The 20,787-nt window shown below is 34.8% G+C and overlaps 1 protein-coding gene across 2 annotated transcripts in view; it reads right to left on the bottom strand.

Moving 5' to 3' along the window:
* The window catches only part of LOC133519066 (major facilitator superfamily domain-containing protein 12-like), an 86,883-nt gene extending 66,327 nt beyond the window's left edge, over positions 1-20,556 (bottom strand). Inside the window, exons 1-2 of one of the 2 annotated variants that reach the window (XM_061852958.1) lie at positions 20,490-20,556; positions 15,370-15,426 (exon numbers count right to left, since the gene is read on the bottom strand). In XM_061852958.1, the coding sequence (XP_061708942.1) occupies positions 15,370-15,386 (17 nt within the window). In that variant the 5' untranslated portion in view covers positions 15,387-15,426; positions 20,490-20,556. Of the gene's footprint in view, positions 1-15,369; positions 15,427-15,725; positions 15,842-20,489 lie in introns of those variants that run through there. The other variant, XM_061852959.1, reaches the window with a different exon arrangement.
* Between the last annotated feature and the right edge of the window lie 231 nt (positions 20,557-20,787).

Below are 20,787 nucleotides of genomic sequence, written 5' to 3'. Positions count from 1 at the left end.
TCAAAAATACACTCAAGGGACCGAAAGTGAGAGTTTTCGACGTTTTCGATATATTATAGAGAAAAAATAATACTAAAACTCTCATATTCTTGTACTTATTTATAACATTCTTTTCAACCCTTCCACCCCTCTATATCTTGAAAAGCGTTTCAACTATCTTTCCTCGGTTCGCTGTGCGGAAATGCATCTCCTTGCTCCACCACCTTCATCATCAAAATTTTATAGCAACTCTTTTTCTTTTCGTGCTGTTCGGTTGTGGGATGCTTAGACGTGCTAAATCCCTTCTCGTTTTCAAAAATCTTTTGAAGACTCATTACCTTTCGCTGCCTTAACTTGCCTTTATTTATGATTGTATAATATATAATGTATGTATATATATATGTATTTATTTTATTAGTATGTAGGTATGTATTATATTGTTTGCGTCTTCATTTTGACGAATTATATGTATATCGGCACTACCCGTTCAATGTTGTAAGTTCATAGTTTCCTGCTACCCAAAGGTTGTCTGGAAGAGATCGCTTCTTAGCGATAAGACCGCCGGTTGTTACCTAACTTTTACGTGTTTTTTCATTTCCTGTCTATTTTTAACTGTATGGTGCGCAATAAAGAATATTTACTTACATACTAAAGTAAAACAAATAGTGCCAACAAATGTCGACGTATTATATTGAGTGACGTTATATGGAGTTTAGGTACACTGTATATGGAAATGATAAAAAATATACAGGACCTGAAAGTTACAAAGTAAAGAAAAGGTACCATTCGATTCCTTATCTTTTTATCAAAAAAAAGTTGATTTTTGCATAGCTTTTGTAATGCAATGGGTCCAATAATATATAGACATTTGATCCCAAAAACAAACCTGATCGATTGATACCATTAATAAAAGTTTGTCATCTAGTATTATAATGTATGTTTATCTACTCTGTATAAGTAGGTAAGTACTAGTTTAAAAAATAAAGTAGGTACAATATACCTATCAGAAACACAGCATCATAAATACAAGCCCAGTCACAAAACGCAAGGAATTCCGCTTCGAGATAGTCAGATATCCTCATTTGCGCGGGACGGCAGTGACATTGCGGTTAAATGGCGCCGAGACCGGTCAATTCCAGAAACGTCTTAGATAATTTACAGAGATGACTGGACATTTTGCAGATTTGTATCTCTAGTAGCAAACTATGCCCTCGTCAGCAGTGACCTAAAAAGCGGATAGCTTAATAAAAAGTAATGTGCCACCTATGCTCATTTGAACAAATTGTAGCTGTTATCGAGCCATCACGGCACGTATTAGCCATTTTAGCCAACATTAGAAGCGGAATAATGCAGGGTGACTTGTGTCTTTGCGAGTTTAATTTATTTTTCAATTCCACTTGACACTTCGCCGATTCCGAAGTGATCGAGTGGACCAAGTGAAAGACGCACATAATGTTCAAAAGCTAAAATAATAGCGGCGACCTCAAGATCGAGAGTATCGAGACTCGTGAACTTACTTTCTAATATTTCGCTATACCAGAAACAAAATTGATTCGAAATTAATTGATTAAAAATAGGTAACAGTTTTTTGCGGGACTAATCGGTTTGTTTGTCCTGATTATTTTGAATGGAACTTCACGCCTTTGTCTGTGATATTTTTTGCTACTTATATGTAATTGAATGTAGCATGTCATGGTAATCAAGTATAATATATATAGTCAATGAAAATTTTACGAGTATTCTATACTTACATATACCTACCATAAACAATTTTTATTGCAAGCAAATAAAGACTAGTGTGTAGGGTAGACGAAGGCGAATCGGACGGGCAGTCTCGTGTTGAAATCATAGGTAATCAACAGACATCGGAGTTTTTATCGCACGGTAAGACTAATAGCGAGCTGTGGAGTCGACATTAGCAATAAAATTCAACTCATATTCGTACTCATATTCATTCATTTATTTATTTAACCTTTATTGCACAATACAAAAAAAGTACAAATGGCGGACTTAATGCCTTCAGGCATTCTCTACCAGTCAACCATTGGGCCAAACAGAAACTTACAATTGGTGCGGAAAAGAAAATCAGTAAGTACAGAGAGATAAAAGTCACTATCTAAATACTACTATTATAAATAAACATGCATAAATACATAGTATTATAATAAATACAAACATATACCATATATACATACATACACATACACACATATACATTTTTTTTTTCATTCATCATTTAATTAGAGACTTTAATTTTACAAGGACAAGGATGTTTGTAAAAGATCCTTTAACTTTGTCTTTCAGAACATAAATATTACAAATGAGAGTAATGACCATTTTTTTTTGTTTAGATTAATTATTCTTATATTTGTAATATTTATATGTTCAAAGACAAAATTAAATGATAGTATATAGCTCGTCTAAGTTGTAGAACTTCGTTATAAAAAATTAAAATCACTTATTAAATAGATGAATGAGTATGAGTATGAATATGAGTTGCATTTTATTGCTAGCGTCGACTCCATAGCGCGCTATTAGTCTTGCCGTGCGATAATAACTCCGATGCCTGATAATCAAGATAGGTAACAGTTCAGGTAAGTATATACTGCTACATACGACTACTACTCGTAATGCAAATTATTTTCACGTTTCATATTATAATTTCAACTGTATTAAAAAATATTTTAAGATGGTAATATGGTCAATCAATCGGTGATATGAGACGTATAGGATCATTTTGGATTCTCGATTGAAAATATATTGAAGTTTGCAATTCAATTGTAGTACTGGAAAATATCATCAAGATACTAAATTACCTACTGCGATTTGTATTTTCGAAAGATATTGGTTTTACAACTGGAGGTGAAAAACATCGCTCAAATATAATTTTGACGATACCAATGATAGTGGATGTCCATTTTATAGCATGTTGTCTCCAGATTGTGTAATATTTTTGACTGGATGTGTATGTTTTACTTTTTGATATGGGGTTTTGTTCTTTAAATAACGATTTTTCCTATTTTATTTAGAATAATGTGAATGCTCAAAGACCTCTATTTATTAAGCGTCAAAAAAAAACGATTTCCCTCGGTCTACCTTACTAGGCGGAAATCGTATTAGCAAGACAATTAGTTGTCACCATTTTATTGTCTTACCTGTTTGAAAAAGTGTATTATGCATAGACGGAACAGAAAATGAAAACACACTGAGTGAGTAATTTACCACAAAATTATTTTTAGCTAACTGTTAAGTCCACATTACAAAGTTTACACGCAAAGGTAATTTGTGCATTCAACTAACGGACAATAAAAATGGAATGTGCGGCACGTCACACAACACATTATTACCACCAACACTTCTAAATAATCGCCTTAGACCTTCCAGTCTATCTAAGGCCTTGAACTTTGTATAAATTATATGAACATAATGCTCATACTTGTAGTGGCTACCTGAGATGGATGCACGGTTAAAAGTTGAAATAACTCACGAGTGCCCGTACAATATTATGTCCCCGTTCTGTTGATTCGCCTAAATTGACTATAGTTAACTATATTTATTTGACCTACAAAGCGAAATTTAAAAATATTACTTTTCTTCGGCGGAGCAGTGTCAATAAAAGAGTATGTTATTAACCTACTAATACGAATGGATATAAATTGTATTTGTCTAACCTACATACATAATGAAGTAATTATTTCAAACACATGTCATACACTGTCAGCATCAATAGTATGAAATGAGTATGAATGCGCCAAATTCCTTTTACCCTCAAATATTTTTCCAAATAGCGATATATATCTCGATAGTTCATGTTCAAAAGTATCTGCGCAGAACTAAACCGTTTGTTTTGTATAGAGACGTGATATCTCTTTTTGATAAGGTATCAGGAAATGGTTGATACTTTGATTTTGACGCATTCTGTTACGCTGCTTTTGATGCTGACCATGGATTAAAGCTCACTGTCTTTTTGACCGGTAATTAAAGAAAAACACTGTGTACTTGCATTTGATATACACGTATTTTAAGTAAAAAACTGTTTATTTCATTTAAAGATCATCGCGTCATCTTTTAAATGCCCAATCGTGTGTAAACTTAATGTTGACATGCATTTTTCTTGCTTCACAATTAATCGTTTTTTTAACGTTTAAGTTATTAAAAGTAGAGGCAAGGAACAAAATCTCCATATACCAAAAAGTGTCCGACAAAAAACCATAAATAGATACAATACCTATAATACTTGAGAAAAACATCCAATCATAGACAGCGCACTTCACTTCGTCAATAACGCCTAGGTTCTTAGCTACTCTAGCGCTACTCTGGGGAGATTTGGAATCCTTATTCCAAATCTCCCCAGCTTCTTCGCCGAAACTGAATTCCTAAGGTTAATACTGTTTGAGTTTAGGTTTGAAGTCATGTTTGGTCCGACTAAATCAATGATCCCAGACCATCACAAACTACATCTAAATCGGTTCAACGGTTATTGATTTCCCATACAAACTTCCACCCAACTTTTCACACCCTCAAAAGATGATTTTGGTGATAAAAACTATTTTATGTCCTGTCCCGGAACTCAAAATACCAAATTTTAACGAAATCGGTTTAGCAGTTTAAAAAAAAAGGTTTTTTTGTTTTAATTTTGTTTTTACATCGAATGGTGTCAATGTGATATGTGATACCATGAATGAATTCTGCACTCCTATTTATATGAAAACGATGCCAAACGATGGCCTAGCAGCGTCTCTGATGTAGATATCAAGATATAATTGAGAGCCCTAAATAAACTTTCAAGAGCGGATATCTCAACAAATGTACACGATATCGAAAAACTTGAAACTTGTAACAAATTTAATCAACATTCATTTTGTAAAAGTGGACATGTCGCTAAGATGCATATTTTTTGAGATATCATCAAAAAACCGATCTTCTAATCCCCCTCTTCTCCCCGGCTCATGGGCTATGGCTGGGGACTTTTGATGTTTTCACCTACTCACTAGTCTAAACCAAGTTACGAAGTCAAAAATTGTGTTCCAAGCATTTCCCTCTTTAACTTTTTTGAGCATTCATTGCCTGGCCTAACGTACATAAGTATTACATAATTACGGATATGTTAACTCTACATTACACTAGGCGAATTATTCCTCTTTTATTCCTAACAATAACTCACAGTTGATTGTAAGACTTGTAAGTTACAATTTGTATATTAATATTTTTTGTTGGCTCCAACTTTGAATTTGCAAACGACTTTCCGCTTTAATAGAGTCAGGTCACAAACACTTGTTTCAAGTAGTTTGCGGAACCTTAATAGCTTTAGTTAGATACAATCATGTTTCACAAGCTTAAGCCGGCTTCATTTAAAAACTTATCTAGAGTCCAAGTTCTCGGACGCTTGTAATTATGCAATCGATGAACAGGTTATAGTCGCATCCGTGCAGCCATGTTAATTAAGTTCATTCCTATTTCTCTCTGTATCATTAATTAAGAGAATTCTCGGAGTATCCCGCGTTTACTATTTAGGTGCACGTTCGAGCTTCAAGAAGAAATCGTGAACAGATCTAAAACATAAAGCAAATTCATTAACTTGGCTGCCGCATTAATCGAGGATTTGTGTCACTAGATAGACGTACGAGCGCGTGGTAAAAACAAACTTGAGAATTTCACTCAGGATTTGATGATAATCATTTGTTCGATCAGTCGTCGAATGTATCCTTAAATCATTTACAGGTATTGTTTGATAATTCTGCGATGTTTAAACGGATAAGCTCAAACAATCGCAGTAGAACTAAATTTGACCGTGTTATATGTGCACATTACATCACAAAAAATGCACAATACACGTAGGTACTTTTGCGTGCGATAGCCCGCTGAATTTATTTGTTACGCGTTACGCGTTGTTTATAAAGCGTAGCTTTGAAAAATTGTCATTGTCTGACGAAAATAGTTTTGTAGCGGAAGCTGGAAAATACAAAAAAACGTTGCATTTTTTTGTTATCAACAAAATTTTATTTGCCGGCGCGTCGTTCGGCTTTAATATTTATAAGTTAATGCACCACAAAGTATTGTACGATATTTTATTGTGAAAAGTCTCGGGGTGTTTATACGCCTTCCATTATTCATTATTAGCTCATTAATATGTATGATTAATTATTCTAGTAAATTGTAATTCTAAAAGGAATAAAGTTTGTTGGGTTCACAATGGAGAGTCATTCCATCGAGCCGATGAAGTTGGATTGGTCGGCAGGGGGACGGCAGTTTCCGTGACTTTGATATTCAATAACGTCGTTCACGGTTTAGAGCAAAGGGTTCGTGTTGGATTAGACATACTTGTTATAGATTCGAGGGACTAGTTACACTGGTTTGCCTGACAGTTCAACGCAATGGGATTACACGGCCTGAGCAACGCCATAGTGTGAAAACAGCTCTCAATATTGCTCCTTTCTCCGCACTCTCCGCACGGAAGATCATTACGCATAATTAATTATCAGCGGTTGAAACGGTTGTTGTGTTTGATTGGTGTCTGTTCTATAATCAGAGCAAATCGTTTGAGCTTTTGTTAGTAGATATTAACTTGTAGTTTGCTGTTTTGATACCGCTAAAACGCTAACTGTATAGATATATTAACTAGATGCCATTTTTAACGGACTTACAAATTTTAAAAGAGATTCAATTAGAACTTTTCAGCCTAACAAGAGTTGAAAAAGAACTTATCATAATAACCAGCACATAAGAATCTATAATCTGTTCATGTATGTGTAAGTACGTAATATGAAAGGTGCTAATTGAGCTATTTATTTATCAGATGGAAGTAACCTTCGACTCGGATCCAGGCAGGCAACCCTCATTCGAACCCTTATATAAAATTTAGCACACGATTTTCAGGCGGAACGATCGCTCGGCACTTTTTACATCTACAATTTATTTTCAGTTTACTCTTAAAAAATAAACAGCCTATAAAAATAGGTTCCTACTATTGATGGCCCTAAGTCGCGCAAATATTTTAGGCGCATATACGCCGTATTCTTAAGATTAGAAAATTTTCTAACCTCAACAGTAGTGGTAATTAACTTTTTATTCCAAAATACTAGGGTTTCTATGATATTGCGGTACAACAACATGTAAACAACACAATAATTCAGTGCATAGTTATCTACTCAGATTAAATTTTGGAGGAATAAAGTTACAACTACTTATGGGGTAAATCTAGAAAAAACGAACATATCTGGTATGGAACATGTTGGAGTGCAGCAGCGCCACTGTATTGCGACTGCTGTATGTCTATCGCTACAAAAGCTGTCGTGTACGATACAGGCAAATTCGAACGTTCAAACCGATATTTGAATGATATTGGAGTCATACCTATCAGTTAGCTGTCATTCACGCGTTCATTTTCCTCTGACTTGTCCGTATTTCTTTTAGTGCGAGCGAGGCGCCCGCGCGAATGTCAGCTAAAGTTAACTGATATGATCCCAATATCATTCAAATACCGGTTCGATGTCCTGACATCCTGTACCTGTACACGTTCGAATTGGCCTGATCGTTCTAAAACCTGCACCTCGGGGCGTTCGGTTGACTTTTGAAGTTTCACTCTGACCTCGACGTCGGCTCGCCGCCCGAGTATCGTTGCGGTTTAACTTGTTGGATATGTTTAATTAGCTAAGTACTCTAATTAGCCTTAACAATTTGGCTATAACCACATTGATGCCTCGGCTACGGCCCTTTCTCACAAAGTATTCTAGAAACGGACTGTAGGTATCAAAATATTCAGAATGGAAAAGTTAATGAAAGTCACCCTTCGTTACCCGCGCTAACTTATTGTAGAGAAAACGTTCTACATATAGAATAGAATGCTAAGGATTGGGCAGAGTTTATCTACTTATTTATAATAGTATCATTAGAATTTAATTGTATTTAGTTCAATTAGAGATAAATTATGTAGTCATTATTAAGACTGCTCACCGACGCCATATACATACTTGTGGTTTTTAGGGTTCCGTAGTCAACTAGGAACCCTTATAGCTTCGCCATGTCCGTATGTCTGTCTGTCCGAGGCTTTGCTTACGTTAGTGCTAGAAAGCTGAAATTTGGCATGGATATATAAATCAATAAAGCCGACAAAGTCGTACAATAAAATATAAAAAAAATTTTTTAGGGTACCTCCCCTAGACGTAAAGTGGGGGTCAACTTTTTTTTTGCTTTAACACCTTTCACCCGAGTTAAACAAATAGGTAAATTTGCATAATCAGTACCTAATGATTATGCAAATTTGCCTATTTGTTTAACTCGGGTGAAAGGTACCGTTTCATCCCTTGGTTAATAATTTACTATACTTTAAGTTTCAGTTTAGCTTATTGTGACGGAAGAGTAACTACGGAACCCTACACTGAGCGTGGCCCGACATGCTCTTGGCCGGTTTTTATTTATAAATAAATCGAACTACATAACATTTTCAAGAACTGAGAAATGTCTTGGCACTTAGAAGATGTCACTTTCATAAAAACTTTTAAGTTACTATCAGGTATTCTATAACTTTTTTTATGAAAATGTCGGAATAGTGCTACTATCAATGAACTTTTAAACATAAATTTCACCCCGCGAGGCAGACAATGTCGGATTGCCTACCATTTGAACCCGCCACCTACGCAATGATAAAGCGAGGACGTGTGGGAGCAAATGCCCATCACTGGCATCGATGTTTCAGACAGCAATTTGTGCGTATGAAATGAAAATTGAAACACCAAGTAATCATAAAGTGATAATTGGCATGATTTATTTATTTAAACTTTATTGCACAATACATGAAGGTACAAAAGTGCGGACTTGATGCCTTAAGTAATTCTCTACATGATGATTAGCTATGAGCACAGTGTACCTGACATGTAAAATTTTATTTTATCATTAAAGTATTGAATTAAATTGAATTGATGATGACATTAACAAAGAATCATGGAAATAATGGTTTCAAAGAAACATATATTTTAATATGATTATTTCTATATAAACATTAGGCTTATTAATATTTTCAATAAAATAAAAGTGCAAAATTCTCCAATCGGCCATTTTGACTTAAACACCCATCAGAATTTAATATTGATTAAAAGTTGGCTATTTAAGTATAAAAGCTATAAGTATAGCCGTATTCCATAAGTCAATTGGCTTCAAGAAGTTAACGTGATTTGAACGTAGGATTTCGCCAGCCAACGCTCAGAACAATACAAAACTAAACTGAAACTTGAGTCAAATATACACAATGGCAGAAACTTGCAAATAGACTAAGTTTATCTATACATATGTGTACAGCTATGTAATTATTAAATCGGAATGATTAAAAACAACCTATTAGCACTGGCGCTGGCGGGGCGTTAAAATGATCAGTATGCCTGCTGAAGCCGAAAAGGAATTGACCATAATACATATTTGGATGCAATTTGACCATAACTTCACTAACTTTGTAAAATAATTAGGACTCGCTCACCGTGGGTTCCGTACTTTTTAGTAAGTATTTGTTGTAGCAGCAACAGAAATCTACTATCACGGTTCATGAGATACAGCCTGCTGACAGACGGACGGACAGCGGAGGAGTCTTAGTAATAAGGTCCAGTTTTACCCTTTTGGTAAGGAACCATAAAAAAGCACAATGGAATAATAGCACTCAGATCTGCGACAAACTGTTCTCTTTGCCTGAAGGCTACAATAAACGAAGGCTATATTTGCTTAGCCTAGCTCGGTAAATAAATTAATAGTACTAGGTTCATAGTCAGGTGAACGCCTCCGGGGCAGTAATAAGTTGTTTGCGTTTAATATTGTTCGAGCGTTCAAACAAAAACCGAATCATATATCTTGTTAACTTGCTATTGTTAGCTATCATAATATGATTAGTTAACTGTATTTCACAGATACAGTGGATGCTATGGGAATAACATCGGCCTAGGGCTATTGTCTCCTAACGCTAAATTCGAATGGAAATTGAATAAGGTGTGTTGGGGTAAGGTAAGAAAATTAGAATTTCCTATCACATCGATGGTACTCCGGTAATACTAAAATTTATGTATATTATGTAAAAATATCTAAAAATATTTAGTAACTTTCATGTGAACTCTCAAGATAAAGGATAAACAAAGATTTAGGTAAATATCTGCTCGCTAAATCGAGCAAAAAAGCGCCACCGCCGTACCATCACATCCATCCTTTTCTCGAAGCATTCAGGCCATTTTCGACCCCCCTATAAATTCGTTGTGGATAAAACTAGAAGCCTGAATTTTCAGTAACCAAGCAGGTATTGTATAAACACATTATATTTCAAATTTCATTCAATTTAAACCAGTAGTTTAAGAATTATACCTATAACTAGTCAAAGTTTCTTAATTTTGTCACTCACTGACTGACCGGTCAACAAAACTCTAAGGCGCTTCTAGCAGATATAGAACCTTCAAATTCAGAATACAATTAGTGTTTATTGTATATGTAGATCAAGGAAAAACTCAAATATTTTGTCAGTTTTCTAGATATAAGAAATAACCTTGTAATCCGATATAAATGTATAGGATTACAAAGTTACATTTGCAGTGAATGAATCACAAATGTATATGTATAATATTATGGAATTCAAGAAGTAGCAGAACCGGAAAAGAAAAAAAGAAGGACTATCTACAAAAATAAAGGAGATGCCATCAACAACATAAGATGTAAAAAAAACAAGTCTCGCAACTCAGTAATCCATGTAATACCAAGTCGGTTAATTTATTCAGTCCCTACTTAAGGGACCTTCTGTCTTAAGAGCAATTCCTAGCTGAGCAACTTTTCAAATCTCGAATTTTTGAAGCTATGTTTCTGTCGCGCTGCGGTGGGCGGGAGCGGGAGCTATCTAAGTGTGAGTGCGCGCACACAGATGCGAGACGCGAGCGCTCGCTCATTGCGCGCCGTTCCGTTGACATCGCCGACGAGCCGGCCGGAATTCATCCTGCGCCATCCGACGCAAGTTGTTTTTGATGTTATCACCTACTATTGTTTTTAATTTTTATATTATACTGTATCTATTAATTACTATTTAGATAAAGACTGCAAAAAAGAATGATGTCCTTGCTTCGGTCGTCGTACCTATCCGTGACAATAAGTTGGGTGTGATCATGGTGTGTTGTGAAATTTTGTAAGTAGGTATGGTTAACCTACAATCTAAATAGTAGTAGTACGATGGGGCTAAACTTATGCCGCCTTATTGAAGAACGTATCGTAATGACAATCTGGGTAAGATATGTTGGAGTAATGCCGGACAATATTGGGACCAATTGAGAGAACTCGCGAATTTTTTTTTTAGATCGTGTCAGATTCTTGAAGTACGGAGCAAATCGTTAAATAATAGTCATAGTCATAGTCATAGTATCTTTATTCATGAACAATACAGAATTGTGTTTGAATATATGTACATAAAGTGAAAAACATGAGAAAAACAACAACAAAGAACTTATCAAATGTAGGTACCTACAAGTAATCAAATAAATATCAATCTAAAAATACGGCAACATTTAAATACTAAATAATAACAAGAGAAACAATACTTAAGACTTAAACAACATTAAACACTTCATCTACCGTATAAAAACATCCTCTCAACAAAAAAAAGATTCGGCCTGGATTTTGGTAATCTTCAATATATAACAGTTTTAGTTTTGTACATGTGTAAAGATGAGACATACTTTTTTAGGGTAACGAGTGTTTTGCCATCAAGGGGGGAACATCGCATGGTGAATAAAAGTTGTTTTTAATAGAAAAAGAATAAGGTACCACAAAAAATAGGTCCGGTGTTTAGCCTTCTCCTACGTATATAAATTGCAGCCAACAATACAAACTTAAAAGTTGTCATCGAATGTTCTATTTCTCGTATTTTTGTATCCGATCTTAACCCTGATACAAAAATTTGGTAAAATTGTGGCTCCAAACTTTGATACTTATATTATATGGCAATTTGATAAGTAAACAATGTGCTAATAATTGCGATTTTGACGGTAAAATATAGCAATTATATATATATAGTTGATATACAATCTTTTTTTTTATAAAATGTAAGGATCGTAGAGAGAGAGTAAAGTCAATATATAGGAAAAGAGAGCCCTCTTGAAGCATTTTAAGGAAACTAATTTCGAAGTGCTAACTATATATGTGTGTGTTCACATCTACATTATGCATCCGTATGTGAAGGTACTTTCGTACTACATAATATTAGGTCTACTTCGGCAGTGTACATGTTATTTTTTTTCTTGTAACTTTCATAGTTTTTCTGTTTACAAGATATTAAACAAAATACTAACTTGTAAGCCGCCCAAGTAGACCTAATATTATGTAAAAAAGTTTTAAAAAGAATGGAATAAAAAAAACATACTTTATAGTAATGGAAGAATATGTATATTGCTTTCAATTTGGTATACAAGATAGTAATAGACTAGGTGTTGTAAGTACTTCAGCTTCTGAGCGTTTCTTCTTTGACCTTAATATCCAACTGGACGTGAATTCAAGATATTCCGGAGGTAAAGTAAGGACAGGTATAGTGTATATTAGGATAAATCCTGGTAATTTCGTCTCGCTCTCAAGCTCCGTAAACAATTTGCTCCAGATATTCTTTAAAATAAACACATGAGTAATGATGTAGTTATTCGGTTTCTTCTTGGACTAATGAATTTCAGGCATAGGGCGTATGTCTTGTCTACACACGTACTTCCATAGATGCACTCTATCTCGTCTTAATTCGAGAATCAAATTGCACAAACCTTTCAGAGTTTCATCGGACATGTTTGTCGTAAACAAAATTAAAATAATCACCGCTTGTTTTCATCTGTATGTATGTATGTATAAACTCTTTATTGTACAAAAGACAAAATATAAATATGGCACAGAATAAGCAGTACAAAGGCGAACTGATAACCTTTAAGGGATTCCTTCCAGTTAACCTATGAGTAGATGAGAATTGATGAAGAATGGTAGACAAATATAGCACTGAGTACAATAGACTAGAGGAAAATCAATAAAATTATAAAAGAGGGCGAAAAAAAAACCAATTAAATGAAAAAATAAATAAAGCCAAATTAGGGAGAAATGAATTTGGTACGTTCTTCGCCCACATCCGGTATTAGCCCAACATACCTTAATCGTTGAACCGCCGAATTTCATAATGGGCCTTATTTTGACATCGGCTAGCCGTAATGTAAATTTGCTATCTAGTGGTTTACTTGTGACGCACAAGTGTGAGCAATGCAAGACAATCAATTTGTTAAGGGGTATTTATGATGTTTTAATCAGAATAAGCAGGTTGTACCTATTATCCTACTTAGCTTTATTTACAGGCCTTTAATAGTAAAAATTACTAAACATAAGCACTACGTGACCTGTAATGTAAGAAAAAAAAAACGTTTTGAAGTGACAGGCCATTACGGGTATATTTTAGATTAGAATAGAATAGAAATCTTTATTTCAAAACCATGGTACATAATAGTTGTTACATTAAAGAGTGTGAAAACACATGGCACCCTTTACTTAGAACTACGTGGTATTTTGGTTATATTACGGCGATCGACTGTTGATTGTTGGTGTATTTTTTCTCATTTTAACCATTAACATGTTATGCCCATCACTATTCCTCCTGTGTACGTATATTTAGAAACTGTCTCCGCCTCCAATTCGTGCGATAAGGACAACTGCAGCTCGGACTAAAATTCACACGCAAAAAACTCAAAAATCGAGGTTTCGCTCTCGACTGTTTCCTCCTCCAAAACGCAACCAATCTTTATGAAATTTTAGAAACTGCAAGAGGAAGAAATAATCTATGCCGCTATGTTTTGATTTTTTGGATATTTTTTGTCATATTTGTATACTGTGCCTTTTTTTACAGCCAATTCAATTGAGCCGTTTTTGCGATTTTCGAGGCGCTGTATCTTTCTTCAAAATAAAATAATCCAAAAAAGCAAAACATAGCGGCACAGATATTGATGATATTGATCTTATTTGAAAAAATCACTGCTCTAGGTTAAAAATCCAGGGAGGAATCAGTCGAGAGCGTTTGTATGGAAAAATCGCAACTAGGAATTCCTCTTAAGCTATTACGTCATTAGCTAACCTAACAACATCTTATAGTGACCATATCAATATTAAAAATCATTTATGTTTTATATAAATATATTGACTTGGCAATCGCACTAAACCAAACAATCTAATTTAATATAATATTTATTCCTTTTGTCATCGAACAATTCTAACAACCCTAAACACAATTCGTTTGCGTTGTTTTATGACAGAGGTCCCGTGGCCACCTTCTTTCCCCATCATCAGATCAGCTCCATGATATTGTAATATTGCATTGTCATCTGATTTATATATGCATGTATGTATAATTTCAGCTCAATCGGAAATCGGGAAGTGGGTCAAACTTAGATACTTAGATTCTAAGATTTGACTCACACTAACTAACAAACTAACATACCTACTAATAGGGCAAGTTAAATAAAATCTTGTAAAACAAGACTTTTGTAGTAAATACGATGTTATATTTTTTGGTTAAACGCGGTTATAAAGAAAATTCACTTATTGTCTTAATTTCGTACCAGAATTAAGCAAGTGACGTATTGGAATAATTTATAAACCTGGACCATTTATTGGAATTTTTCAAAAAAGGAAAAATATAGAGTTCATGAAATACGTGCAGCCTACTAGCAGACAGGCGGACGGATGGAAGATATACCGACTTTAAAGATCCCGACCCGATCCGTTGGAAAGTGAACCTGAAGTGAATGAATCACTGAAATTTTTACCATATACCCATATATTTGGTCTCAGTTACAATAGAAGTCGGGTGCTTAAACTATTGTACACTAAATGATACTACTAATTAATATGTATACGAGTACCTTACCTAACCGTCGCTATTAGCTGAGAATCTATTTCAAGCCGCATCTGTGTAAATTGCTTCTAGCATGGATGGTTATTGCGTTTTCCTTACATACGAAAAATGTATCATCCAACAATGATTCACAAACGCAAGATGCAGAAACTTTGACCTGTAGGTAGTGAACTGGGTGAGGTTTAATTTTCCGACGTGGGAAATGTGTCAACAAGACACCAACACTCCGTAAACTAAGTAGGTTTGGGCTAATATTTGTAGAGTGACCTCCGCGTGATAGAAGAAAGCCGAGCACAACGTCGAGGACATACCTAATATACTCGTACATAGAAGGATTTCTCCTTAAAGCACTGTCCCTTTTGTATTGCTCTAGAAAGTTTGAGATTACGTACGAGTATTATTCATGATTTAATTAGAAGTCTATTTAAGTAATTGAATATATAATTCTTGCTTAATCTTTTACCCGTAATAAAAACAAATAAGAATTAATTAATAAAATAGAAAACGCTTACCAATATAAAGCCCGCATGACGTTGATTCGTTTCAAATAGTGTTTTTAAATCCGGAATCTGGAAAAACGCAGACATATAAAAAATATATTTACTAAACTATTCACAGTTTTAAACACATATTTACTTCTAAATTTCGATTAATTAAAACCTAAGAAGTGCAATGGTCAGAATCAGTGTTCTGAAAGTGTTTTCATTATCTCAGTGGTCTTACAATGGGTCATGATAATAGCAAAATGAAATGTTAAAAATAGCAACTAACGACTTATAATACATATAGACATAATCCGATGACTAAGCGATAGAGTATTAGAATAAGAGTGATAGCTATTATACTTGGTTTGATTGTGAAAACTAACCAGTTTGCGTGAATGCGGCAAGTTTCGGCGTACTATTGTATGATCTTTGGACTATTCTAAGACACTAACAACACTGGACTTTCAGATCGGTAAATGGAAGTCACTTTCGCACGACTCGGGCGAGATAACGGTCGCATGATCCAACGACGAGTGAAAGAGTCTGTAAAAATGTAAAGCAAGAATGCCATAAGTCCATAGTGGGAGAGAAGTTAATTTAACAATATTTTATGCGAAGGTAATAGGCATTATTAATTATAAGACACGAAGGTTTATTGTTTGAATAAATTCTGGAAGAAATATATGCAATCTGATCCCGAGCAGTAGTCCTCGATAACAGATTAACAATTTAAACATTTCTAATAATCCGGGAGCCGGGCAGCGGCCTGCTTAATCTACAAAGTATCGGCCTCTACTGCGACCCTTGTCCCTAGTATATTTTGACCTTGATGTTCGTAATGACAACGCGTTGTCGAAGATCACTTCATCAATTATTCGGGATAAGCGATACGCTTTTAAAATGTTTGGTAATACTAGCTCGGAGCACGTCTATTTGACCTTGTGTTGATTAACTCAGGATCGCATAGAATAATAAATAATGATCAGATAAACCAAGATAAGCCTTTTAATATTTAATGCTCCTTCTACAAGGATTGTATTAAATATTTTTTATTACTTAGCTTACCGATCATTTTCTATGACAGATACTAAAATTACAGTTATATTGCCTCAATTTATCCAACTCATCTTTCATTTTAGTACAAAAGCAGGGAGATTGGATATTAAATGATCTGTCATTTTAGTATTTGGGAGTAGTACTACTTGAAGATGTTAAGATTTTAAAAGAAAAGACAAATTATTGTGTTTTCGTTTAACTTTCATCCGACATCAATTTATAGTTTTAAATCAAAATGAGTAAATTCATATTAATTATTATAGAGTCGTCATCAAACAATATTACAGTTTTGAATTCCATCTGACGGGTATTGGTCAGCAAAGCCAGATTATTATTCTCGCGCATTTTCGGATAAATGGCAGGGGTTAATCCTGGCGAACACGGTATTTCTCTAAATAGAATTCCGACTATTGTACTCGTCAACGGAACTGTGACGAGTCCTTTTACTACCTTTACCGGAGCTACAGTGCGTCGTTAATTAAACTTATTGACCGGAATCTTGCACTGTGTATTACGTATTACACTGAACCAAACTGAAAACAAACTTGATAGCTGTTCGACCTGTTAGTGAACTCCTATCAAAGAGCATGTAAGTAACTACCTACGGAAGTCACGACATCTAATATACGTATATGTTAACCTGCATTACCTACTTACCTCAGAACCCCTAGTGTACATTTATTCGATAGCGAAACGTGACGTACGCGTTTGCGTTAAGTCTCATTTAGTATGTGATTTTGAGTTTCCAAAACGTCCCGCTTGGTGCGCTGTTTCTAAATCCCATACTAAATGAGACTTAAGACAAACGCGTACGTCACGTTTCGCTGTCGATTAAATTTACACTAGAGGTACAGAACAGGAGTAAAGTGCTATGAAAATGGCTAAATACGATTGTTCTAGGCTTGTTAGGTGAGTACCTGCTATGTGTTACTCGATTGTACATATTTCGGCATTTTTATGGCGTTAGATAAGTGTGATGCCCTACATCGAGTTTTAGGCCACCTGTACCTTGTTTTTGCAATATTTTATATTTATTTACTAACATGAAATTATTTTATTACAATCTTTTTTCATAATATCAAGTGCAGCGGTAGTTCCAAAGTATACTCGCCTGAACGTGGTAACCCTTTTTCCTTTTCTCGGCAAGAACCGCCGCCTTTGGACCGCAAAACGTGTTTTTTTCAAACCGCCCGCTGCCGACTATATTACTCTGCTTTATGATTCTGGCCGACCGCTCTCTTCGGAAACTAATTGAAGATAACAAGCTTGTTTTTTCACCTATCCGCGTGTTCTTTTTTTAAATCACAGTCGATGAAGTGTACGATATTGTTTCCTCTGGCGTTTTTATCGAGCTTCCAGGCGAAAAGCGAGGCGATATCAGGTCTTGTCCCGAGAGTTTTGCATTTATGCAAATATTACATTAATTTTTCTTTTTATATTGTAAAGTTCAAAGGAATAAAGAAAATAATAAAGTGGTAGTGACGCCCATAGGCGAGGGCGATGGCGAGCAGGGATAGCGGACGTGATCGCGTCAACGGTGCCTCTTCTAAAACCAATAAGGCCTCTTCGTGCGTGAAATTCTGTTAGTCATCACGGCGAGCACTTCCGTACCCAGAGGAGCGATACAAACTCGTATCTTGGGTTTATGTCGCAACTAGGTAGGATACTACATAAAACACACACATCATGTTTATCTTATTTGAGTAGTCACAGCACTTTCAAATATAGGACACTTTTCTGTGTTTGGAATAAAAATATGAGAGCTTAACATTTCTTACCGGTAGTTTAGAGAAAAGTCTAGATTTAGGTAGTAAAAGAACCCAAGCACTTTTTATTTAGGCTTGTTCGTGCGCCAGTCATCGACCGTATAATTTTCGCGTGAATTACCGTCACGAAAGTTTGTTGGTTTTGAAAACAACAGGCCGTCGACCCGATTGGCCCGATTGCTTTGCTTTTTCGCTATACGTTTTTAGTCGCTAAAACAGTCGAATGACTTCAAATTTGGAGCATATGAATATCGGTACATGTAGTCAATACAAACTAATGAATACTATTAATTTCCCGATATATTTATGTATTTTATTTATTTCTTTAATATTAATCCAGTAGCTTTATACTAATAGCGTTTGCGTAAAATCCGGTAGTTCTGATTTTTTGTAGACCCTCTCATGATGTTGGCCCAATGAATAATCCAAGTTTGAGACCTCGAGCGCTGAATTTTGCTCAAACTTTGTCAAAAAATCGAGAAAACAGCGAAAATTTCGTGTTTTTTTTTATATAGGCGATTATAACCCTAAAGGACTAGTTTTTGATAGTACCTTCTCAGAGCGTTTTTAAAGTAGACTAAATTTTCCACAATACGAGACTAGAACTCTCTGTAGACCTAAAAGTTTCCGAGATAAAGCCTTTCAAAATGTATAATTCTTTCAAACTTGAATTAGTAGGGTGTGCTAGTGATGCCGCTTGGTACAATTGTTACTTAGGTTAAATATAGCTAATTTGGGCCGGTAGCCACGAGATCGTACCATTCCTACTCCCCCCCCCCCCCAAAAGAGGGGGGAAAGTGTCAGCTCACCAAGTCCAATCTATGCTATATTTCTTCCTGCTCTTAGCAACTAGGGCAAGTTATATATCATTATCATATAATTATGGGACGAAAACATTATATTCATACTTTTAAAATGTATGACGACCTGCTTTGAATTGAAGTGATACTTTATAGAATAAGGAATGAATGGGCTAAATTGTCCAATTTTTTATTCAGTGCTCTGAGATTGTAAAGGCCAAAATTGTAACAAAAATTACACATACTTAACTAATTTTCATTTATTGTGCCAAAATCAGTTTTTTTTAAATGAAAAGGCATAATGAATATTTCAAAAATTAATTACTCGTCCCTAAAGCCACGTCATCTATTAGTGTTACTATATTAGTGAACGTTGATCGCTTTATTTGCAAAATTATTTTTTTTCTACAACTAACTGATATAATGAAAAAATTGCAAGCCTACCGTCGCCGCATTCGGATGCAACGCTTGAGATGATTCTATTGAATGAGCCGAAACTCGATAATTTTCGGTGTGGTTTAAAGAGCTCCTATGGCCATCTTCGTCACTTTTATATCCATATAAGTTAATTTGTTTTGTTAATTTAATCAAAGTTGTTAGTTCACCGTGGTTATCCCGTGATACGACTAGTTTACGTAACTTTCTAGCCTACGCTGCAATCAACATTCTGTTTTATGGTGTTCTACTCATTGAATATCCTATCGCGGCCAATAAAAGGCTTGGTTTGTTGGGCAATCAAAAATGAATATTCAATAAGCTCACATTCTCTTGGCCGGCCATCCACTCGCCTCCATTATCTGTCAACTGTTTCCTGCTTCACGCTTAACCGAAGGTCCGTTAAAATTTATTGCTTAACCATTCACCCTAATCTTCGATACTATATTATATTGCTTCTGAGTGTTAAAACGGTCATCTTTAGTCTCGACTCAATAAAACCGCCCTCAGCTGGGAAACGTTATTGAAAGTGCCATTACCGAGCTAATTAATTTTTTTTTTTATAAATATATCCAAATATTAAAATGTGTTTAAGAGTTTGCAGATACAACTGTTAATTAATTGCTTTTCATACAAAAAGTATATAAGATTCCAACAAGTTTCAGTAATCACTTCGATTTCTAATTTAAATATGATTTATGTATGTAATACGTATTGTATATGTATAAGTATGTACCTATGGATGGAATTGGCAAGACCACGGGCGATTATTATTTAATAATATCTTAATGTTTTTAAATTGAATTTACAAAGTATTTTCAAATGTAAAAATGCCAACTTACTCGTATGCCTTGCGCGCATATGCATTTTATGTTAATTATTTATTTTATCTCGAGCCCGTCAAAGTGTCTTATTAACGCATTCATCATTGATGCAATACCTATATGTGCTCGTAATACGGACAAGATTTATCAATACCACATGTATCTTATCATTTATAAAAAGTTGACAATTGTTGACATATTAACCAAGTATTTTTGTTAGATACGATATATTTAAATTCTGCTCAGTTAATATGATTTTAACTAACCTTATCGCCAACGCTAATCCCATTATTTATTCACAGTCACATTTATACTAGCTCGTTATATTTAGCTTAGCTCAATGAATGACACAACAATACTAATAGTTTGACGTACCTACTCGTCAGTAGGTACTGGAATTAGTATAAAGATAACAGTAAAATATGTTACCTATGTGTGTTACGTAAAACGAACCATTTGGCACTCGTTACAAATGATTGCGTACCACTCAATGACATATTTCTTTTTTTTGTATATGAAACTTTTTAATGAACAAATCTACTGTACCACATAAAAACATACTTA

This window comes from Cydia pomonella, chromosome 6 (assembly GCF_033807575.1).
Source record: "Cydia pomonella isolate Wapato2018A chromosome 6, ilCydPomo1, whole genome shotgun sequence".
Lineage (NCBI taxonomy): Eukaryota > Metazoa > Arthropoda > Insecta > Lepidoptera > Tortricidae > Cydia > Cydia pomonella.
This window is presented reverse-complemented; position numbering and strand designations above follow the sequence as displayed.